This window comes from Dromaius novaehollandiae, chromosome 2 (genome assembly GCF_036370855.1).
Source record: "Dromaius novaehollandiae isolate bDroNov1 chromosome 2, bDroNov1.hap1, whole genome shotgun sequence".
Taxonomy (NCBI): domain Eukaryota; kingdom Metazoa; phylum Chordata; class Aves; order Casuariiformes; family Dromaiidae; genus Dromaius; species Dromaius novaehollandiae.
The window spans coordinates 145,732,169-145,757,534 of NC_088099.1; the positions used below are offsets into that span (position 1 = coordinate 145,732,169).

General features: G+C 46.2%; 1 protein-coding gene across 2 annotated transcripts in view; it reads right to left on the reverse strand.

Moving 5' to 3' along the window:
* SDC2 (syndecan 2) overlaps positions 1-16,099 on the reverse strand; it is a 63,061-nt gene extending 46,962 nt beyond the window's left edge. The window contains exon 1 of one of the 2 annotated variants that reach the window (XM_064507698.1): positions 15,769-16,099. In XM_064507698.1, the coding sequence (XP_064363768.1) occupies positions 15,769-15,828 (60 nt within the window). In that variant the 5' untranslated portion in view covers positions 15,829-16,099. The remainder of the gene's footprint in view (positions 1-15,768) is intronic. The other variant, XM_064507699.1, reaches the window with a different exon arrangement.
* Positions 16,100-25,366: the final 9,267 nt, after the last annotated feature.

Sequence of the window (25,366 nt, forward strand, 5' to 3'; positions counted from 1 at the left end):
GCCTCGCACACAAACCCAGCACTACTCTGCCCGCATCTTCCCCAGCGCTATTTGCGACACTCGGGCGAAAGCTTTCCTAGGGCTGCCGTGACTCCGCTGCTGCTCGGTGGACGCGAGCGGTTCAGCGGAGGGGCAACCCCCAGCGCGGACTTCCCTCCCGCGCGGAGGCCACCGCGGCCAGGCACCTGCGCCCTCCCCGCCGCCCTGCCCACTGCGAGCTCCCGCTTCAGCCCGCCTCTGCGGTGCGGACCCGACTGACGTCCTCCAAACAGCAGAAAGGGAACAAAATAAAGAAGCAAAAGGAATCAAAAAGTGAAGAGTTACAGCAAATGGATTTTTTTTGGCCTCTTCAGGGAAAGCTGCCTGCCTCCAGCCTGCAGCTGCAGCCTCTTCCAAAGCTTACGCAGCTTTTCTGGAACGATGTTATTAGGTCGTGAGTGGTTACAGCACCATTTTCACCTCGTGAAGTCACGCCGTGGCTCTTCTCTATTCTTTCCCTGCGTCTTGCAGTCAGACTTTCTCGATGCCTCTCCATACCCACGGGAGATAAACAGCTGCAGCATTTTTCCATCCCCTCTACCAAATTTTCAGCAGAAAAAAGACTTTTGTTAGTTGAGGGTGGATCCCTCCACATTGGAAATGCAACCCCCCCAAATAAACTCTGCCAACAGCAGTTTCATCCAAATGTCAAAAATTAACAAAGTAGGTGCTGAGCTATCTTTTCCTCCACAGAAAGTGCTGAGAAACCACTAATGGAGTTCCGGGCTACCTAATCCCTAACTTGTGTTAATTGTACTATGAATCCAGTGCATTAACAGGGCAACAATAAATAACAGAACTAAAAATAATTTTTAAATCATGAAACGTGAAAAAAGTTACAAAAATACTCGGCCTGACATTTGTGGTGTTTCAAACACACTAAAGACTGTACGATGGGACAGATCCATAAGTGTTTTCAAAATTGGGCTCCTTACCAAGACACATATTTACTTGTTTGACCATGATGCTGCCAAAAGAGACATGCTGTTCTTTTGTAAAACATCACCCATTTCACAACTTTCCTGAAAATATACTTTCTTATACATATTGTGAATGCTTTACAGTATAACAAACACAAGCACCAAAAATAGATGAAAGCAAACAAAGAGTCACAAACTACCTTTTTTTTTTTTTTTTTTTTAATCACGAGCTTCTCCTAACCATCAGAAAAAAATAAATCCTGTTCTGCTTGGCATGCCGACATATTATTTTAAATAAGGAGGAGGGCTGAAAGAACATCGCCCTTCATCTCCCAAAACCCAAGAGAAAATAAAGGAGTCAGTTCCCGAGCATGTACTCAATGGCTGTCCAGTGATGCCTGCTCATTTTGGTTAGGCTTCAAGTCCTGTATTGCACCTAATGAACACACTGCATTCAGATTCCTCTAACCACCAGCATGAGAAAATTAAAAATATATAGAGAAAAAGAAAGCAAAACATCCCTCAAATATTCTTATATGAACATTTCTGCCTTAAGTTTCCCTGATGTTTGTTCCTTCTCCCTTGGAAGGAGCTGTCACCTCATGCAAGAGGTCAGCCTCACAGTTTCAGGATCCGCTTGCATTGCAGGGGCGGGGAGGGGGGGCGACAATGACAAGAGTTTTCAGAACAGGCATGTGCAGGATATTTCCTTCATGAATAGGGACTTAACACACCTCATTCAATTTTCCTAGAAGAGCTCTATTTAACCATTCCCAACATAAAAGCCTGGACGCAACTGTCAGTGTTTAGGCCTATGGCTTAGTCGTCTGCTCATTTGCTGCTCTTGTACCTATTTCTCCAGACATTGTAAGGGTAAAAGTCTTTAGATAGAAAAGCTCTTTGTCAGACGTTCGTGTTTCCCCATTCCTGAGCAGCCTTCTCCACATCAATAAGCGTGACTTTCAGTACTGACTCCACATAGCACAGCCTTGGCCCAAGATAGGTGCAACCGAGAAAGGCTAAACTAGGCAGTTAGAAATGACCAAATGGTTGAAAGCCAGGAAATATGGAGCTTGTGCTCTACCAACGCCTTAACTTTCCTCCTGTTTCTTTGCCCTGATGGGAGTATCAGAGCTATTCCACAAGTGTTCACAGCTCTGGAAACATTTCACATCATCCACCACAAATGAAGTGAGATGCAGATGTGCTTTTCCATAGCTGGCTGGGGAAGGATCGGTGGCCAGAGCAAGGCACCGGGTCCAAGTCGTTGCTGGAAACACCGCTGCAACACAAGAGTTGCGACGAGGGGAGCTGCTGGTGCCCAAGAAGCCTCCTGCAAAAACTCCTAGCTGGAATTTGCCCATCTTCCCTCTCTCCACAGCTCAGCCTTCCTCATGTATTTAAGTTAGCATTTTAAATAACCATCTTTTCAAATGCACCCGGTGAAACTCCTGGTGCATTTTATCATATCTCTGTGTGTCAAGTTTAGTCAAGCTGATTTTTTCCAAGTCCCTTCACTCCTAGTTCTTGCCTATCCTAACTAGAAAGGGAAAGTGGTAAATGGCTCGTAACAGGCAGAGTTACACTTTCAGTACAGTGAGGCTCAGCAATTGGAAAATTACACTTGCCTCTTCCACAGTTTTTAAATCTCTCATCCCTGTCGTCTTACGTATTCAGGCTTCCCAGTTGAACCTCCCTCTTTCTGCTGTTGCCTGTTGCAACAGACCCTTCTGCAGAGGCCTGGGGAAAGACCCCTTCGCCTTGTAGGAAACCAAGGCTTATGACCCTGGGACTATCCTGGGAGCAAGGCTCTGGCAATCAAAACCAGCTAGACACTAGTTTTCCCTGAAGTGCCTATTAAGAAAAGGCTTTGTATAGGAGGCTGATTACTAAAACTTTGGTCACAACCCCACAATAAAGCCAGAAACTAATGTTTTAAGGTCTTTATCTATCTTACTCTTTCACATAAACCTCTTCCCCACTCATGTTTGTCCTTCATCACCAGAAACAAAATTGCATCCAAAACCTGGCAGGGCATTTTTGTATTTTCCTGCAAGTACTACACCCATGGGAGATTTTTTAAAACCAACAGGTATTATTAGACAGGAGACATAAATAGAGCTTGGGGAGGATTCTTATAGCCTGTTCCTCAAATAAGCCTCTCCAGAGCAGCACATCAGTGCTATTTCAAGCAGCACCTCCCATTTTTCACTCCTGAATTGCTGATGAAGTGTGTCAGGTTAAGTAGCCAAAGAAAGAAACGGTGACTTAAGGGCAAGCGGAAGAGTGGGGGCAGGAGGGCTGCGTTCGCAGGTTGCTCCCGCCGCTGGGTGCATACGAGCAGGCACGCAGGTAGCCGCAGCTGAGCCCAGCTAATCCTCCCGCGCCCTGCCGGCACCCACCGTCCCGCTCGCTCGCGGACCCGGCGAAGCCGCCACGCGGGAGGCCGGAGCCAGCGGCCCCCGGGCGCAGGACACCTACCCCCTCGGAGGGAAACCGGCTCCCTCTCAGCACCGCCTGCCTTTAACGCTGTTTGTTAGTGCACACGTGTGCCCACGCATGCAGTCTCGGGACGGTAATATTCACAGTTTTTCCCCTCTGGTATCCATGGAAAAAGGTGACTACTCCAGTATTTCATTAGCGAACAGGACTAAGTATTCCACCAACTTGTGGAAAGAATAAAAGCACTGAGGTTAATATATTTGGTGATGCTTTGTCTAACGGCTTGGAATATCTTGTTTCAGTAGAGCATAAGGAAAGCAGCTGTCACCTTGATTAAAGCGCCCTCAGTAACCTGATATTTCTCAAATTAATCCTAACTTTTGCATGCGCTCCCTCTATTTGAGCGAGCACAGTCACTAATCACTTAAGCAGTCAAACGTTGATTTGTACAAAAGCAAGTTTTGGTGCAACATCGTAAGCCGCAGGAAGAGCACCAGCTTCATCAGAATTTTGCATCTGTCTTTCCCGTCCTTTCCCAATCCCAGGAGAGGAATAAAAAGGGTTCCAAGAAAGCCTGGAGAGCAAAGCTCAATGCCAAGCTGCAAAGCTTGGCTATACACACACACTTTCCAGAAAGCAAACGGGATGAGGGATACGGTGCTCAAATCATCCACGTCTGCTTAAACACTTGATTCACCTGCTCCAGTGCTGTCAAAACAGACACGGCTGACATGGGAAAGGTGGAACTGGCGTCTCCGATACAGCAGGTCTTTTCCATTCCTGCACATCAGACCAGTCGCCTCCAGGTTTTCCCTCAATTACAGTCAGGCCAAGATTTGCCAGCAGTTCAGAACTGCCTCTTCTCAGAGAGCTTTGCCAGTACTTCAATCACGCCATTCCCAGCCCTCTCCTTGCTGCTCCCCCTTTTTATTACTTAAAACCACTGTGAGCTGAGCAAGCGGAGAGAAAGATTTCTGACGGTGGGCAAAACACCAGAACAGGCCCAATTTTTCATTTACCTTTGCTTCTGCCCTTGGATCTTGCACTCACAAGAGTGTGAAGAGCAGTGCCAATACTAACAGTCACCTGGCCTGCTTGACAGCACAAAAGCAGCAGGGAGAGGGAAGAAAATGCAGTTAAAGGAGACTGGAAGCACAAGGGATTGTAGAGAAAAAGAGCAAATAAAGAACTTAAGGTACCAATTACAATTAATCATGCTATAGCTATTGTGCAGCGTGCAGTATTGCTCAGAATTACCACAGCAAAAGCCAAAGAAGCACTCTGAACTAAAAGCTACATTTCCGATAGGAAACCAGTAGTCTTGCAACAACACTACAGTGATGACAGCATGAGAAAGTGCACAAATGACAGGGTAGACAGAATTTAAAAGCCCTTAGTTCAGGTTGCTTTGCTTGTTTCTATCTTACGATAGAACAGCCTACACTCGCACAGAAAGCGGCAAGGAACACTTGTGCAGCAGCCACCACCACAGCACGCTGTCTTGAATAACTGTTGGAAAATGGACTCTTTTCCCCCCATTTTCTTTCGAAGGTAAAAACCCATTAAGACATATTTGCATTACATCTGCTTCAATTTATCCAAAGGAAAGTTAGAGCATTTATGTTACATGCTTTAACAGAAAAATGTACATAGCTCAGTGGACAATGTTTTATAATTTAATGATTAACTTCCCTGGAAAAGAAAACAAATTTTTAAGTTACTTCACATTTTTGAGATGTTCACTGGAATAAGAGTTCAGCGTAAGCAGGAAGTCTTTTCTCTTACACACATAGCTAGTGCTGCACTTCAGGCTTTGCAACTATTCACAAAAAAAGCCAGCAGAGAAGTCTTAAAGAAAGCTAACTGACACCCGCACAGCGCAGTAGCAGGGACCGCCTCTGCTTAATTGAAGGTCATTTCTGTTAAGCTGTGTGCTATATTTACCACCTGGCTTGTAATGGCTGCTTTTATTCAAATGCTCTGCAGTAAAATATATGCATGTGTAAGGTACAAAGACTTTATCACTGAAACCTTCTGCAAGAAATTAGCAGAATAAGGAAGACTTGCACATTTTCTCAGCAAAATTAGGTCAGGACTCCTTTGAACGCTTCCATTTGAAGGTTGTGCCAGACTTCAGATCAAATACTTTTTAGTGCATTAGAACTAACAGCTTAAGAGATGAACTTACACACTACTGATAATTACTACTAACAGTGTATTGCTGCCTTGCTCTCCACCTGTGGATAATTATAAATAGCCCACATTTTCTAGTCCCTGACATATACCATGAGGTTAAGAGCACTTGCAAAAAACATCCTTTATAAGCACTGGTCACACATTTCAGATATGACAAGCGCATAAGTCCGCATAAATTGGGAAACCATTTCTCTGCCCACCCTCTCTTTACCAAATGCTCCCCAAATATGGCTAGTATAGCTAGGTGGCATTAACATCACAGCAAGGAATGACGTGAAATTGGGAAGTGCCAAGCTAAAGATTCAAACGCAAACCCATCTCTTCCCTCCAGGGCGTATGCACAGCCTTGAATCACAGGGTCAGGGAGCAGCAGTGCTGCAGCTGGGAGGGCAAAGGCCAAAGAGCCGTCCCCAGGTGTACACAGCAGCTAGTTATGCAGCCTCCTAACTCAGCCACCTGAAGGAGCGGGCAATAGAGCACGCCCTACTGCCGCCCACGTCCAGGCTTTGACTCACAAACGAAATTTTACAAAACTGCAATCCATAAAACATCAGCAATGCCCAAACCCCAAAACTGAAAGCTTCAAAGGGTAAAACGGGGGTATATTAGCAAAACAGTAACTCTGGGGGTCAAACGCACCCTTGAGGAGCTTATCAAACAAAACTGATGGTAACTTAAGAAGTCTTTAAAAGTTCAGCCTTTTCCTTTTTTCAGTTCTTAAAATTCAGAGGTGGGTTCACTCTAGCAAGCCTGGCTTTCTGGGAGGGTTGCGAAGATGCATGGAAACATTGATCCCTAGTTTCCTATCGTTCCTTGTTTTGCTTTCAACTTCTCTCCCATCGGGTGACACTACTAACTGTATAGATGTTACGTCTCTCTGCCGGAGAATGTTCTAAGGAGGTTTTCCAATTACATTAGCTAAATTAAATAAAAAGAGAGAGAGTGGAGAGGGCTGGCTTTCCCTGTGCATCTCCAGAAAGCCACAGAGAAATCCAAAGAAATACCCTTGCTAATCCTTTCTCAGGACACCTTCATCTCTGATCATAAACAGACATGTACTTCAAGTGAGCCACTACAGTAATTGTGCCAGCTCTGACCTTCTTTACAGCCACAGTTTTCATAAAGAGGGATACTACCCATTCGTGACGAGACTGGCCACATTTACCACCATAATTAGTCCCCTCAGTCTTCCTGAGGTTCCCAGAGCCAAATACCCTTGTAAGTTTAAGCCCTCAGATTTTAGGTGAAACAGCAGTAAGTTGCCTGGTAAAGAAGCATCACACAAACTCCTATCTGTACATTATAGAAGTACAACATTTTATTCCTAAACTATTTTTTGAGTCATAACCCAGAACTGCCTAATTCTTGTAGTGCATGTAGAGAAGCTCAGAAAAACAAAAAATAAAGTAATAGGAGCATGACTACAGTAGACCTACTATATTAGGTCCACAAGCCCAGCAGACTTTTTAGCCCATAGAGGAGATTCTTGATCTTCAAAAAACTTATTGAGGAAACTACATCACTATCAAGCATACCCAGCTTGTGGTGTACAGTAACAGTTTATGCCACCAGCCGGAAGACCAAATACAGCTATCCACCAGGAGAGACCTGCATCGAGAAAACAGGTCACAAAGTGCTGGTTAGGCAGGAGACACCGACAGTCAGCAAAGCAGCATTAGAGAAGTCACCAAACCCCACAACAGCCAAGGATAGAAGATTTTAAGGTTTTGAATCACAGTAAGCATAGGAACAAAAAGCAAGAAAGGTCATCTCCCCTTTCTAATGCCCTACAGTTACAAAGCATACAAAAAAATGACATTTTCAGAGCAGCAATGCTATGAGGAGTACTGTCTCAAACTATTTTAGACCTGATGCTCCTGTGCAGCTATTAGCTCAGCATCTCCCTCATTTCAGCAAGCTGCAGCATGGTTTCATGAGCTCACTGCTCCCTCCCCACCCAGCAAAAGGCTATTCCTGAGCCTGAGCTGGGGCAAAGACGCTCTGAGGAGCGATGATAGCATGAATGCCGTCACATTTGGTTTTAACTGGTACCCATTGTACCCGCCTTCCTCATCCTCAAACCCTGCAGGGAGGTTTCCAAGCATTACGCAATAGGTTGGAGATAAGGCTGTTAAGTGATATCAATGCATTCATGTTTCACAGCACTGAACACAGTGCCCATCTCATTAGCAGCACTGTGACGGCAAAGAGAAGGCTGTGCTGTGGGGCGAGGGGAATATATGAAATCAAAAGAACCTGTGGGAACTAAGGAGGAACAAATATTTAGAGAGGAAAGCTGTTACAAAACTGTTGTACTAAATCAAAAGTAAAGAAACAAGAGGAAAAAAATATTTATACAGACCACTTCTGTTTTAGGCTTTTTTCTTGGGAAATTAGGTCAGAGAAGATGCCCTTCCCATTCTAATTCCAGGCCAAGAGAATTACAAAGACAGACAATTTTGAGAGCAATTTTGTTCTGTTTATTTAACTATTTAACATTCTGCAGGGCATTTCTTTTCCTGACACTTGAAAGACGTTTTGCCTTTCATAAAAGAAAACACACACACACACACAAAGTAGATATAAAATAAAAAATAAAAATATACATAAAATAAAGATCTATATAAAAATCACATACACACACGCACAAAGTTTCAAAGAACTTCCAAGTTAGAACAGCAACAGCTACAGAGAACCAAAAAGCTCTCTGGAATACAGTCTCCACAGACACTTAATTTCAAACATACTCCAAGAAGTTTCATTTCAAACCACGTTAGATGTTACAGTCAAAAAGCCAGCCTTCACAGATGAGAAATAATCAAAGAGAACACAACTGGAAAATTATAAATAACCCCAAAGACAAGAAATTAGAAGCTGTATATGGCACTTCTGTAACTTTTCACATCCATCTCCAGTACTAGTCATCTTTATTGTTCTACCATGAAGAAAGATTTATGAGTACCACATGCTACAGATGCTTAAATCACTAATAATCCTACAGTATTAATCTTCTAACACTATGTGCTGCTACAGCAGTTCTTGAGAACTTCTAACCTTCTTACAATGAAACTTATGGAAGCAACTTATTAACACAACCAATTTCACATGCTCTGCTCGTGGATGTTCCTTGCCCCTGCTGCACAGAAACGTGCACTAACCACTGCCACCAGTGGCATGCGCAAGTTTGGGGCATCTGTGAACTCCCACCTGGAAGGGGATGCAGTCCAAAAGCCAGGATAGGAATCAGATGTTCTGCAGTGCCTCTTTAACCAAAAACTCAGAATCTTGTTCCTCAGCAACATTGTTCTGTGCACATCTTTGCTTCAGGAAGAATACATTACTGTTATTATTTATAGGGCTAAGCCATACCTATTTTTACTTATGCAATGTCAAAAATTTATATGCAATGGAAGCTTAAATTTTGTATGTCCCAACAATGGTGCATTTCCCTTAATTTGAGCTGGCTTCACCTTACCCTTTGTTTCCTTTGCAGATTTTCATTTTAAATAACAAAAACAGTATACATGCCAAACCTCTGTGACTGCATATTGAATGTGGAGTTGCAGTCTTTTGAAATCACTTAAAGATTTTGCGGAGGTTTTCACTGGTAATAAGTTTAAACGATGCACTGATTCCAGGATCTCCACATCCAGAACAAGCGAGACTAATTAACCAAGCAAAGGAAGTATCTGTCTTCTGGACAGCTCTCCTCTCCAACGCCCTATAAGAGACATCAGTACCCAAACTCTCATATCTTCAAACTCATTTTTAGTCTTCCCTGCAGATCCCAATCTGAATACTGAACATGCCTCAGCTTTTCAAGTCAAGAGACCAAGCGCATGGAGAACACAGCTACCAGCTGTGACCTTTAGGTGCTCTGCTCTGCCAGATGTTCAGGCAGGTACTGCGCTTTCACCAATAATGATCAGGCACAGCTGGAATTCATGCAGCTCAGCCCAGAGAAAGAGGAAGGCTCACTTGTACTTGTATATCTAACAGAAGGACACAAGCAGACATACCGAAGAGGACCTTGGGGAAGGCAGGAGAGATGAAAGACCTAGTGATGTTATTAGCTCACACGGCAGCAAGCACACGAAGTATTTTCTTCTCTCAGAACATCCTTAGCCTTGAGGCCAGACCAGTCACAAACCCAACCGCTCTCCAAGAAGTACTTCAGCTCCCAGACTATAATGCTTTAGCAGCACTGTTTCCCACACCTCTGTGAGACCATTAGCTTCACACTTCCAAAATATTGTTCAAAAAATAAGGATGGGCCATCTCACACTGATCTTAAAGGTGACAAGCAGGCTCCATTAACATGGAAGCGCCTCTAGAGAAAATTACACTTCATTATGGTTAATCAAGAAGAAGCAACACACGTCTGACAACATAATGTTTAAATACAGACAATACTAGCATTGTGATTAGCAACCAGAATGTATCTGAACATTTTGATTCTGCTCCTAGGTATACCACAGGCTGTTTGACCTTCTGCAAGTCCCTTCATCTCCTTACCTTTAATAAGAGTACATAAAACATAGTCAAACAGGTTTTTATTTGAACTTTCCCAAATCAATTCACCTTTGGAACAAAATAGTTTAGCTCAGATAGGAGATTTCTGAGGAAGCTGTTTATATATAAAACTAAAAATAGTGATTTCCAATTGGAGGTCCAGCTCACGCTTTAGTTAAGCACGGCTAATGTGACACAGTAATAGCCTATCTACAGACAGGGCCAACTTCTGCAGATTCATCACTGCATTATTAGTCATTATTTCACTTCAAGTGAACCCCCTACTTGAGACTTAGACAAAAATAATTTGTTCAGTGCAAAACTACTTGTCATGAATGGTTGTTTCATGCTATTTTTTCCTTCTACAGCAATCTGTTTTCCAGTACTTTTGAGGATTACATGTATTTTGTATTTCTGCCTAAATAGCTAATATTCTTTTGATAGCATCCCTCAGGGTTGAGCTAATCAAGAAAACAACATAGAACCGTCATTATTAGAGGGTCAAACACTAATGCAGTCTTTACTCAAGAGACTGCAAATTATCCTTCAATATGAGCAAGAGAAATCTTGTTCCCAAATCATTGAATAGTGCAGTGTAACCTGCGAATAAATTACCACTCCTGAAAAGATTATAGATAACAGTTTACTATTTTCTTGTAAGCATGAACTGAAGGTAGTCAAACAATCTGTTCACAGAACAGCCTAAAGTAATTCTCTCATGCTTGCAGCAGCATGGAAAGTAAAGCAACTTGAATCCACACCAAATCGCTTGCTCACTACTTGTGCATCTTCTCTTAAATGCAGTGACACAGAAGGCATCTTTTTGACTTAGATTCAAGCTCTTACACAGGGCCTAGAATAAGCTTCCCATTCTCAAACACAACATTTCTGTTAAAAAAAAAAAAATACAGTCAGTCAAATCTAATAAGATGACAAAAAAGTACTTCTCCTTAACCAGACAAGACTTCTTTGTTCAGACTCTGAGTACAGACTAAAGCCTGTAATTCTTTGCCATAAGGAAAATGTTTAAACTCGTCAATGGCAAAAGTCAATTTGGTGAGATAATGTAATTAATAAATGCCATCTATATGCCTCTGCTTGACAAATAAACCTGGCTGCGAAGAGCAGGGCAAACAAGCAGCTCTCCATAAGACTGGCTGCTTCTTGGAGGTTCCTGCTGCAGCTCTGAGGAGCTTCTCCAGGAGCTCAGGATTTCCCACTGAAATGCCACGTCCCTCACCAAGGTCAGCCGGTAGGTTCCCCCCCCAATCCTCTTTGGAAGGATTAGATCATAGTTGGGCTTTTTATAACTTGCACCACTGCTAGCCAAAAATTGAGCCTTGATCTGGCCATCCTGAGATTATACTGAAGATGAGGACCACAGAGGCTTAGACACCCCGAAACTCCAAATAAACCCAAGGCAGACAACCTATGGCTAATTCTCTGAAGTCTACCATATTTATCCCATCAGCTGCAGCAATTACATCAAACCTACCACGGAGGTATCATCTGCTCAAGAACCACAATCTCCATACCAGACTTTAAACTTCAAGAAATCTGTCCTGACTTGCCCTTGAAGACCAGGCTCCCATCTACTTCCTTGATAAAGATCTAGAAAAAAATGTAGAGAATACATCTCTGCACTTTAGGCCTGAATATTAAGTCGGATCCAATGCAGACCTCAGGGCTAAGATATTAAAATGAGAAACTGCTCTAAGTGTTTGATCTCATGTAAAGAATCATCTGTTGTTTAATTTTTAAAAGATAAGCTAACCTGGGAGGGAAACCTATTCCCAGAAAGAGGTTCCTGAGAACACCCAGATAAGGGGAGAGTTCCCGCAGGGAGTTCAGTTCAGCACTACAATCATGATCACTGAGACTGGAGGCAGAAGCCAGGGCTTAAACAGATTTCCAGCGTATGAGACTGTGAGGAGCTGCTGGATGGGTCCACCCTGGTGCTTCGCTAGAACAAAGAGCATCAGCCATGTCAGAGGATGCTACCCAATTCCAGATGCTGCCAAGCCACAAAAGGAACGGACAGCTATTTATTAAGTTTACAGCAAGAAGAAAAAGTTCATGGAAGTTGAGGAAGCGTGGGAATAAATCAAGATGAAATAAGTTTCCTATCTTTCTTTGGAACTTGCTTGGCAATGCAGATTTAACACGCTTGAGAGACACACTCATGGTACATAAACTTGAAATTCTAGTTATCTCTTCAGCACTTCTCCTCTAATAACTATCTCCAAAGTCTAGCTGCGTATTTCAGAAAAAACATTCCTCCTCTCCAACACAAAACCAATTTTCCAAAATTCAAAAGCAATGTAGCTATTAGAAACAAGTGTAGGAAAATTAAAGCATCACAATTCCAAAAGAGTAAATATTTCTCAAAATGACAGCAAACATTGCCCTAGCATCCTCCATAACTATATTTATGTCAACATATCAGTCTCTGATGCTTACAGAGGAAACAAGAGGACCACTCAGTTGATGTTGACACTCTAGTTGCTCCAGTGCTGCGTTTTATCGAAAGCATAAAACCCAACCACATGCATTGCTGGGGCAGCATGAAGCAAACTCCAGTGATTATCAAGGGCAGCTATTAGTCACCTCTTTGTGAGAACAGTGTTCTGATGCAGTAGGCAGAAGAACCTACCAGCCAGCAAAGTTTCATCCACACCTGCACCAACCTGGCTGGGGAGTTACCCAATCACAAAAATCCGAGGAAACTATTAGTCCCACTCATGTGAAACCAGAGGAAACAGAAAGGTATTTTAGCATCTTCAAAATGAGAACTGACAAGTACAACTCAGATACTTGTCACCAAACTCTGCTGCTATTAAAATCAGCAAGGGCTGACTCTGCTCTCTGCAGAGCCCCACCAAACCTTTTAAAAGGCTCATCAGACTTACAGAGTTTGTCTTTTCTTTCCAGCAGTTTTATGTCGTTCTCTTCCCCTCTCTCTCCTAAAAGCAACTGAGAAAGCCATGATGGTACCTAAAAAGCATGTTTCTTTCATTCACCTAAGCCTGGGTGAGCCCACAACATTCTTCCAGGCCTGACAGGGATGACTGGATCCCACTTTAATCTGACGTCACACCACACACTGCACTGATGGCAACAACTCAGCCAGTGAGCCCTGGCCTCAATCCACCAGTTTTGAAGAGAGCAACGCTTCCCACCACAAGCACTTTGGCATGAACGTGACCAGCTCATCCTCCCCATTCAACAGCCCAACGCCAGCCCCAAATGGCTGCGAGCTCGGAGAGCATGCACAAGGCAATCTGTGGCTGCACAGTCCACTTCAGGACGCACTAACGTGCACACTACACACACAAACTGATCCCAGGTTCAGTGGTGGGTTTCAGTTCCCACACGTCTTTAATGTGGTTCTGACATCTACTTGGTCCACCCTGCTGAGCCGCGGGGTTTGTTACTAACATAAAGCAAACACAGTGAACTCACTGCTTTAGGAAACAGTCTCCTTATTTCCTCTCCTCCCCAAAACACAAACGCTTGGACCCCTGCTTCTTCAGAGGGGAGAGATTTTTGTCTTGTCTAAGTAAAAATAATAATAAATAGCAGAACCAAACAAAGGGGGAGAAATTCAGAGAAGAAACCACTTGACAGTGCTCTGGGGAACTAGCAGGTTTTTTAAGCATCTATATAAAATTCCTTTTACTACCAGGACAGCATTCGGCAGTGGCTACACATTTGGCACTTATATTCTCCCAAAGTCAGGTCTATAAAATCCTATCTTGAGAGACCATGCAGCTGCAGCCAGGCCCAGCAAAAGAAAAGAAAACAAAAAAAAAGAAAAGAAAAAATAAAATTAACCTCCCTTTACTTTTCCAGTCTTTCCACAACTTTCTCGCAGCCGCGAGGGCGCTGTGTCAGAGCCAGGCAGCCTGGCTCCCTGCCTCGCTCTCTCCCCCTTACCCCATAAACCACGCCGCACCAGCGCGCCCCGACAACCCGCCTCACGCTGCGTGAGCATCACCGGCCTAAGGCAAAAAGCATAAAACCTAATACTTTACTAATTACCGTGGCAGTTTCACAGTTACTACACCAGAGAACTTCATAGTAACAGCATTTCTATAAAAATAAAATATATTGTACCTCATTAGCAAATGGGTGCTTCTGCAGTGTAGCTATACCTAGAGTTAGTTATACCTGGAGTTAGTGTTTTACACAACTCATTTTAATTAGCCCTTAAGAAATTTTGCAATTGTATCCTTACAAATCATTAAGGATGAGCCAGATTTCATGAAGTCTGTGACTGGGCTAATTTACAGAAAAACGAGACAACTTCAAAAGTTAACTGAAGCTAGTGATATTATTTAGTTCAGTGGAGCAGCTCATTTTAATTGGATTAAATTGCCATGGTATTTTAATGTCACATCAAAACCTCCATTTATTTTTTCTTAATATTTGCCAAAACGCTGCAGCCGTGTCATTCGCACGCCCCCGTCTCGCGCGACGGCCTCAAAGCACCTCGGAGTCACTGGCGACAGGACCGCGCCGCTCCGGCAAGGCTTGGCCGCCGCCGCGGGTGCTCCGCCGAGGGACGGGCTCGTCGAGAGGGGCAAATCCCAGCAACCGAGTTCACTGCATTAAGCGGAGGTCCCCGCTTAGCAAATACACTTGTGGCTTTGCAAAGGGTGAACAGCGGCGTTATCCCGAGCACCGCGAGCACAACCACACGGGAAGGGCTAGCCGCGCAAGGGCCGCCCCCGCGGCCGCCTCCCCCGGGCGCTGCGCACAGAGCGGCCCTTGTTCCGCGGCCGCCGGCGGGGAGCCGCGCAGCCCGCGCCACGAAACGCGCCTGTCGCCGGGGCGCCGCGGCCGCCCGAGCCCAGCCCAGCCCAGCCCAGCCCGGCCGCCCCCGCGGGCCCCGCCGCCCCGCAGAGGGGCAGCCCGCGGCGGCCGGGGGGAAAGCGGCGCGAAGCCGGGCGTGCGGAGCGACCGCGCCAGCAAGGGGACCGGCCGCGGAGGGGGGGGGGGTATTTTGCAAGGAAACGTTTACTTCTCCCTGCCCAGGAGGAGGCGGGAGGAAGGTTTTCCCTGGCTGGCAATTCAAATAAAGTGCAGCCAGCCGAGTCCCACCTCTGGGGTGGGAAGGGTGCAGACCCCCGAGGGGCACAGCGCCGGCAGGGCTCCGGGAGCCAGGCCCCCCCCCCCGGGGGCGCCTCTGCGGCTCGGGGCACCCCGAAGCCCCCCGGCCCGGCCGCCGGGCAGCCTCCCCGCGGCGCGCACCGTCCCCCGCAGGGACCGGGAAAGAGGCGCGGGGGGGAGCGCGCGTCCCCCGGCCGCAGCCGGGACGCGGGCGGGGGCCGACGCCGTCCCCCGCCGGGGCGGGCACCGCGGCAAACTTGGGGATGAAGCTTGCCGGAGGGACGGCGCCCCCCGCTTCACCTTCTCGGCGGAGAGGGCGGCTTTTTTCTGCTGCTGCTTTATTCTCCTCTGCGCTCCGTCCCCGAGGAGCGCTCCGCTATCAACAGATGCCGCCGCCAGCGAGCGCGCTCCTCCCGCGGGGCCCACGCGAGCCGCGCCGGGGCTGCGCGCTCCCCGCTCGGCAGCCGCAGCGCAGCCGCCCCGTCCCGTCCCGTCCCGTCCCGGCGGGCCGGCCCGCCCGCCGCGCTCCCCCGCCGCGGCCACTCACCGGCTGCCCGGAGGCGCAGGCCACGAAGCTGACGGTGAGCGCTAGCCACACGCCCCGCATTATTCCGCGGGGCCGGGGCCGAGCACAAAGGGAAAGCGGGGCTGCGCCGCTCGGCAGCGCCCAGGTGGGCGCCCTGCGGCCCGCTCCGCGCCCGCGCCGCTCCGCCGCCGGCCGAGGCTCGCGCGGCGCTGGGGCTCCCGGGCGGCTGCTGCTGCTGCGCGGTGCCGGCTCCGGCGCCGTCCCTCCGCCCCGAGTGCGGGGCGGCAGCGGCGCGGCTCGCAGTTAAGCCCAGCAGAAATTCCTGCAGGATTACAACACAGATTGGCAGCTCCCCCAGCCAGTGGCAGGAGGCGGCTCGCCGCCGCCGCCGGCGCTCGCTCGCTCCCCTCGCGAATTCGAGCAACTTTCCCCCCGCCCCGGGCTGCCCGGGCTAATGCGCCCCCCCGCCCCGCAGCGGAAAACCTGGGCAGCGCCGCGGCCGGCGGAGCGGGGCTGGCCCCGCGGAGGAGCGGGGCCCTGGGAAGCCTCCCCAGCCCGGCCCCTGCCGGGTGTTTTCGCCGTTCTGCCGCCGGATTTCGGCTCTCCGCTCCTTCCCACCCGCCGGAGCTAGCCTGGAAGGCAGGATCAAGTGTTGGAAAAACAGGAGGGGGGAGGTTAAGAACGATGCGGGCTGAGGGGCAATTTGGGATCCCCCATTGGCTTTCTGCCTCCGGCGCAGCTTTTCAGACTTTTCTCTGTCACCGTGAGGGATAGGAGCTTTTAGAGATGAGGGGGTGGTGAGCAAAGGAGAGCTGAGATTTGCAGCTAGTTACATGGATCCAGCAGCAATGTCTTCGAGATGAATGCTGCAGGTATTGACAGCACCAAGAATGTGTGCTCCAGAAGCCAAAACAAGGAGTCTTGCTATGACTAGTCCATGGTATTTCTCAACTGGGGAAAATGGTGGTTTTGCAGTCCTCAGGAGTCTCAGCCTGATACACTCAGCTATGCCAGCGCGTTTCCACTGCTGAATGTGTCCATATATTACATCAGTCATTGGACATGGGAAAGGAGCAGTAACTGGGACAGCAAAGTGTATCAGTCGCGCTCACAAATTACCACTTGCCATTTTATTCAGAAAGCTGCAGGCAGCATTTTGTAGCCTGAGTCAAATGGTCACAGTGACTATAATGGTCTCTTTTTGTTTTAACAAAGCCCATCCATCTTGGAGGACCACCCCCAGAGGAAGCGAGGAAAGCCCAGGGAGATTCCTTGAGCAGATGTTTGCACATCCCAGCCTTGCTTGCCCTGTGCTCTGCTGAGTGCTTCAGTCTACAGATAATCTTGGGATCCCCTCCACCTTCAGTTCCTACTCTAGTTGCCTTCTTATCAAAAAAGGCATGCTGTACAAAAATAATAATTTTAAAAAATTCAGTGCATGCAATCTCCCAGCCCACTCATGGCCTTCCCAGTCCGTCCCAGGCAGTGTGCATCCCTGGAGATCCCTGCACAGTCCCGACACAGGCGCAGCAGCTCTGTGCCGTGACACGGCAGGGCCCCTTACCCCAAAGGGTGGTGGTGGGGACCGGAGCATTCACACTGTGTGTGACCCGATCCCGGGAACATGATACCTCTCAACAGTTACCATGTTGCCATTTCCATATCCACCTTCCCGACGTGCTGTGTCCACGGTTTTTAGGCTGCATTCCCTACTGAAACCTTACCAGATTTTCAGTGATCTGCTCCTCGTGAGTGTTAAATGATGATCAGGAAGTTCTGCCCAGAAATGTTTAATATATCTGTTCTCCTTAAAGTACACTTTAGGAGTTTAGGACCCAATTTTGCCTATCTTCTACCTTGGCAGGTGGCTGGATTGCAATCGGACTGAGCAATAATTTCAGCACTGTTTGATGTGGGTGGGTGAAATGCAGTGAAGCAAAGGGAGGAAAACTCCACTTGGGCCATATCCATGGACATCTCATTGGCATGAAGTCTTATAGGCATCTGTGGGGTTAGGGGAGTTAAAGAGTGCTGCAACTTGCCCGAAGTCAAAGCAGAAACCGGACATAGCATTCATTAGGCTGGCAGGATCCTTAATAGCAGGAAAGCAGAATGCAACATCAGAAACAAATAATACAGAAGAGCAAATGGAAAGACAGAAAAGCTGGGTACCAGAAGTATCCTAAGGGTTGTCAAAGACCATGGGGTAGGTGATTCACTATAGGGGGATTTTTTTAGCATTCAGACCTTGCAGGCACATGCCTTAAATAAATAAACTAAGCTCACTTCTTCATTCTTGTTAAAATCCATTATTATTAGGGATTTATGCACTCAGTGGAATCTGTCACAGACCAAAACATAACCCACCAACAGCTAAGGCAACACGTTCCTTGGGTAAAGACCACCTCTGCTAATGGACTTCTCACAGACTCGTGGTGCCTATACAGGCAGCGCCCATTAAGGATTCAGGGCTAAATCCAGCCAAAGCTGCAAACACCTACATGCATCCTTGCATCTACTTAGGTGCAATCCCTCCCACGCCAAGCATGAATCTCTGCACATGCTAACGCTAGAAGAACCAGGACTGAAGACCAGAAGCCAGATAGATGACATGAAAAGGTACAAATGAGTATGAGGGGTGAAGACGAGAAAAGAAATAGTCCTCCTATGTCACAGGAATAACAAGATTGTGCCATGGCCCATTTGCTACCTCCCCACGCTCCTGCTGCCCTCCAGCCAGGAGCACCACGCTGCAGTAGGAGGCTTCCCGAGCGTGGCCCCACCCGGAGCAGCGTGCTGCACCACCACAGCCAAGTGTGCCCACACCTGCTCCTCTTGTCACCCTGATTTTATAGGGATGGAGGCAAGTGGGAGGCCCAGCACGAGACTGAAACAAAGTGCTTTTCACCCAAGGGAATTACGTGATAAGAACTACAATCAGCGGTGTGACAAAGCTGCCAGGAGAAAGCTGCAGGCGCAGGATCAGACTGTCAGGCAGGAATCACCACGCTGCCTCTGTGCCTGACCAAGCCCCCAGGCCTCTGACAGGCACCAACCGTCCCATCACAACCCCAGGGTCCCCGTGGACCAGGCTGGAGTGGGATTAAGATGACCAGTGCACAAGGGGCCAAACTTCACCAAAGGCCTTTTTTTAAAGAAATGTGCTGTAACCTGGAAGGACTAGGGAGGACCTTGAGTGTAGCATGTGTGATCTGGTTATTAACTGCAGAAAAACCTAACCTAGAACCCAAATGTCCACCAAATCTGAAAGTCCTGCTCTGGGTCTCTCTTAAGGGGGCAATTAATCTCCTGGATTTGAAGCCTGCTCCTGGCTCTGACTCATTGGCACTGGCCAGTCACAGCACAGCACAACTTCACATAAATGCAAATATTTCTAAACCAAGCAGGCAGGGCTTTGAAGAACGCTTTCAGTGCAATGTGCCATGCAGTTACAGGCATTTTAGGGAAGAGTCATAGTCAGAAAGAGGTGGGAGCTATACAAAAGACAGAAAAATTTGGAAGTCTTGGCAAAAAGACTTAAGACGATGACTGCTAAGTCGCAGTTATGGATAAATGTGCTTAACAAGTTTCCAAGCACTTCCCTAGCCTTCATTTTTATGTGGCCAAGTCCTGCAGGTGTCTTGCACAATCACAACGGATAAGGCAAGAGATCAACACGAGGAGGAGAGCTCCTTATAACGCAGTCTCTCCATTAAGATTTGGTCAATAATTCAAGGTGAGATTGAGAGCACTTGGCCCGAGGTGTCCGCGACCACGGCAGAACCGTACGCCTCATGCCGCAGTCCAGTGGGTGGGGAGGTGCTGTTGGCTGCAGCCGACGTTTGCTGTATAAGTGATCAGTGACTGTACTTGTGCCCAGTTTGCGATAGCCTTGGCATTGCATTCAAAGGCAATAAGAGATGATAAATTTTCCTCAGTAACTTGTTCAAGAAGAGCAGAACCTGTGAAAAAAAAAATAAAGCAGCTGACATTGGACCTGTTTGAATCCATACAGGCAACGATCTGAAATAAACTTATTAAAATATATCGGTAGGACGGTTCAGTGTGAATATTATTATTACATCCTCAAACTACTGATGTTTATGCTTCCAATCTAACAACAATAAACTACCCATCTCTTCTAAAAAAATCTTGCTAAATATTTGCAAGTACAGTCACATTCATTTCCACACTCTAACCTGAATTCCGGGATGTGGTAGGACAGGATTGTTGCTCTTGGGACCATTTAAACAGCATTTAAACAGCAGTCTTCTGAAACGGGGGAGACGTGGCATTAATTTTTGGTAACATGTCACCGAAAGGTTCTTTTCTGGGTCAGTTCTTAACAGTGAAATTATATAAACAGGCAACTTTATCCAAAAGGCTATGCCCTGGGACATCTTTGTTTCTTTTTGCTTCGAAGGCTACTTCTGCTACACAGCTTCTGATCATAGACTTATGTAGGTTACTTATTTTTTGTTTCACCTATTTGGTTTTTGGCTAGTTAAAATACATGGAATATGTCTGTCCAGAGCAGGGTCCTCCCCAATGGTTGAAACGGTGGCGTGTCGGAAGCTGGTAACACCATCAAGCAACTGGTGCTTGTTGTGCCTGTTGTGGCGGGTGGCACTGGGGCCGTAGGACTGTGTGCTCTGCTTCACACAAACACAGCGCAGCGTCGGAGCTTGGCCCGTGGCTTAGCTCTGCCTCCACCCACAGCAGAGGAATATAGTAAACAGAGATAGAGGGTGCAAGGTGACAAAATTAAAATTTGATAGCATGGAAAGCAATGGTAGGACACACCAGCTGCCTAGCCATTGCCTCTCTCTCTTTCACAGGCTCCCTGGAAAAGAGGCGTTGTAAGGAGGGACCTGAAGGAGCACAGCGAAGAAAGAGCACGCTTTCCTCCGCTGGATGCAGAGTAGCACGGGAGGAAATAGGTGATAAAGGTTGGCATTGCTGGCAGAGCACAAGCAGCCATCGTGGTGCTGCATACGAGGTGATGGGTGGGATAAAACCAGGCCAGGAGCCACCGGAAAATGAAAGTAGTTTGTGTTTGTTGGTTTAGAACAGAAGGAGCAAGTAGTAATACAAAGAGATGCAGAGATAAACATAGGCTTTTGGGCTCTGCTATCAGGAAGACAAAAGTTGGAGAGATGAATGCATCATGTGAGATGGCTGAGATTTTGAAATAACGTCCAACATGGCAAAAATTGCTTTAATAGGTTTTCCAGAAGGTTTACATTCAGAGAGTTGTGAGACCTGTGTAGAGGGGGGACATCTGAACCATTCACGCATTCAGATTTGAAGATTGCCTTAAAATCCTGATTTGGCAGTGCTCCTAGAGCAGGTCTAATTCCCTGCCATTCAGGAAGTCACTGGCATGTTTAAATATAAAATAAATACATGCTTAAAGTGCCTTACTGATTTGGAGGTCTCTTTTCAAGGCAGGATGCCTACCAAACAAGTACAGCAAAGCAGATTGGCCAGTGACAGAATACTGACAGCTAGGGACACAAAAAAATTACGAAACTTTGAAAAGAAACTTTATATTCCTGATTGTGGCTCTGAATATTAACTTCTGCAGGAACTGAAGTGTGTCAGTCTGTGCTGGCCTCCTGCATATCATATAATTTACCTACATTCTGCCTTAATTCTGCCATTCTAGCCATGGCCATTACACTGTCTTTCTTATTAGCACAGAAAAATGTACCTTTAAAGTACAAAAGATAAAGAATTATCTCTGCAAGTTTCATTTAGAGCCATAGCTCAATATTTGCCTGAGAAATTTGCATACCTGGAAGCGTCCCATACATGACAATCCCTGCAAATGAAATGCACTGTTGATTTAGTTTATTATCCCCAAAGATAGTATCACGGTTCAGGTTTGTGTGCAGTACATCAGGAGAAAAATACGGAAGGGCTGAACTGGAATAGATTTGAATTCTGCCAGGTATACTGCTGAAGTTAATGAAAGTCAGTTAGACCTACGTTTGGCTGCTGCTGCTAACTGCATAATACAAGTAATAACAGAAGCATCTATTCAATTCCTGAGGAACATGAGTAATTTCCATTATCTTAAAACGTGTAGGAGTTATGAATTATGGCTGCAGAGATTGCCCAACACTTTTTCATTATTATATCTTGTTGTCAGTTGCTTATACATTTGCCAAAATTTAATGCATCAAGGTGAAATTTCCTATGCTGCATATCAGCCTCTGGCTGACTTTGTTTTTGCTTTATTTTTGTTTTGCAAGTTTAATCTAAAATGGTGCTTCTCTTTCCAAGAGCAAGGTTAGGGGAAAGTATGTTATTTTGTCTACCATAAGCCAAATTCTTTCAAATGTTTCTTTGAGAAGATGTAGGACCTCCACGCACGGAAGCAAAGAATAAAAATTTGGCAAAAGGAGCCAACCAAACACCAGAAATTTACTTTTCAACACGCTTGTGAAATTACTCCTGAATCTGGACCATGTATAAGCATTGCTGTTTTTGCAGATTGTACATGCTCGGTAGAGACTTGTTAAATTGACATCTAAAAATCCCATTGACGTCGGGCATGTTCCAGCTCAGAGCCGCAGAAATTTCTCTGTGGTTGATCTCCAAATAAAAGGGCTCGTTGCAGATTTCCTCTCAGTGCGTGCGAGACAAGGTCTGCTGTGTGTGCCTATGCAGCGAGGAGGGAGAGAAGGGAGTTCGATTTAAACATAGAGGAATAAAGACAGCAACAGCGGTAAGAACAGTTGAGTAAGGAGGAATAAATGGATCAGGGTAGAGGAAAGTGTTGGCACAGGCGGAGCAAGCGCGAGGGCTGTGGGGCTGGGCAGGAGGAGGAGAGCGCAGGGGACGGAGGTGGTGGAGGCAGAGCCATGGCAGGTGGGAGCCCCGGGCGCAGGAGCGGAGGAGACCAGAGCGGCACAGCGGCTCGGGCGCTAAGGGCCGAGAGGCAGCCTTGCCGAGGACGGGGCCAAAGCACCCGTCATCGCGCAGCTGCGCTCCCTGCTAGGCCTCCGATGTACGTCCCCGGTCCTCAGACTCCACGTTCCTGCGCTGCCAGCAAAGCGCTGTGGGAAGATGTCTGTCTCAACAGTCTGCCCCGGCTGATCAGCATAAGTAGTAGGCTGCCCAGGGAAAGATAATACTGTCAGCGAGATCCAGGCAGCGTTTTGTTGCAGAAGTTGAAAGCTATGGAGACAAAGACATAGAAGATTGTAATTAAAGATGGTATCATAACGCATTAGCTTCAAGGACAACCTTAACTCCAGCGTTTCTCAACTCTGAGCACTTTGTAGCTTAAATGTTCTTGCAGCAAAGGTCTTCTTAATGTTACTGTTTAAATATAATGCACAATATGTCACATGTCAGGTGACAGATTTCTATTACCTGGCCCTGGAAATCTTTACCTATATGAGTAGTGCTTGCTCTATGAAAAATGTACTGAAACTAATTGACACCACTTATCACCTACTAACGTATGTAAGTAAACAGATATTGCAGGATTTTGCCCCTATACTATAGTAGGCATGCTGAAGTTAGTCTAGATTTGTGTATAATTAATGAAAGCCTTTGAATGTGGCATCAGCTACCTGTTGCCTGCTGATACTTGGTAGTGTTTATTGTTCAGATATAAATATGTTGAAAATAAACATATATTCCAACAGCAAGTGGGCATCTGTCTATGCCAAGTCTCATTGCAGCTATTCTGGGTTTTTGCATTTCTGTTTTTCTGTCTGTTGACATTGTTTTGACCTTTTCATGATGGAACTGGATCCAGAGCCAAAAGAATAAAATAAAAAATGTATCCAGGTCGTACATGTTTCAGTATATTTATTCCAGTCTCAAGATATACATACTGTGAGCATCAAAACAAATTAGTCTGCAGTACAAGGAGAGTCAATGATCTGATCATTTCTAAGCAAAACTGAAGCTGGACTTTTCATGCTAAAAAAGAAGTTTCCTTTTCACTTTCCAAGCTTTTCTTTTTTGTGTGTGTAATTGCAAGCTGAACAGGTACATAGAAGAGGTTGCTTATGGGGTGGGATGAAATATTCATATTACCAATATATTTAAGTGTTTGTAGATGCAGTCCCTGAGGGAAGTCTGACATCCAGAAGAGGCAAAGAGCCACCACCTACTGCCGTGAGACACTGTGGTGTGGGGTGTCCTCTTGCCAGGCGCCATGAGATACTGGAGCATTTGTGATTTGGGGTTTCTAAAATCAAAAGATAGCACACACATCTTGATAATGACCAACTTTCTAATGATAGTAAAATGGGAATTATGTGGTACTGCAAGCAAAGGATAAATTCTGAATGAGAGAAAATGAGTTCAAAGCATGTGATTGAATAGTGGTAGGCTTAAGGTCTTAATTCTCCTCTCACACTACGCAGAGCAGGAGTAACTCATTTGTAGTCAGTGGAGCTACAGAGATGTAAAATGGCACTGGAGGAGAATCAGGCCATTGTTCTCAGCAAAACTCACTGATAAGACATTAATTACCAGAGAGAAAATGCCATCAAAAGGATTTTAAATGCTTTGCAGAGCTCAGGAGACAAACTCATTAAATACTATGTCGTACAGGGAATTAGTTTCAAATTTGTGAATGCAGAGAAGGCAAATGCTGAACTACAGATAAATGGATGATCATTTTGAAAGCCTATTTGGGAAGGCCTGCTTTCTTTAGGAAAGGGAGCCAACCCCACACATTACATCCAGAGATGTGAAACAATTCCAGAAAAAATAAATCACCCTGAACCTTGGTCCATCTTACACACTGAATCCCAGCCAACTGCAGTTGTTTAAGGTTTGTAAAAGTTCACTGGACTCTGTTTCCTGCCCAGCCTGTCCCCCCTTCCTCCTCTCCACTCCCAAATCTTGTCTTAGGTCAAACTGGGCTTGGAAACAGAAAAGCTAAAACACCACTACAACAGCCTCACGTGCACTCTTTCTAACTGGACATGTAATTAAAGTGCTAGAAATGTTACTGAAAAACTGGGAGGAAATCCCAACTTCAGGCAAGTCAATGATAAAACTCTCATTTGACCTTTACAAGGGCAGGATTTAACCCTCATCATCAGAATAATCCCTGGCTAGTTTTGCAGACCCCAGTTACCGAGATAGGATGACTAAGTATTTGAAGCATCTGTTATCTTTTTGAAGAAAAGCTGAAGAGCCCCTTCATTAACTCTTTGTTAAATCCAGGATGGCGGAGATGAAGCTTATTAATACACAAGAAAGATGCAATATGCAGAGGAGCTATCAGAGACCATCAGCATTGCTCCAGGTTGGAAGGGTGCCACGGTCTGTGGGAAGAAACCCTAATCTGCGATCCCTTTTCCATTTCGTCCTGCTCGTGCTCCCCTATGGACTTCGCACTGCTTCTCATTCTCTCTCAGGCTCATGTCTGTTGAATAGCTTCCCTGGTGTCTGAACAGTTCCTTTCAGCTAGCCTGCTAGATGCTCAGGTTTTGGGGGGTTATTAGGGGCCAGGTACATCACTGAGAACTGAAAGCACAATGCCATGGTGTGTGCATTCACAAGGGAGGTACTGCTGCTGCAGGACCCACTGCATGGTGTGTCTGCACCACGCTGCTGAGTGTGGGGCATGTCCGACTGTGAC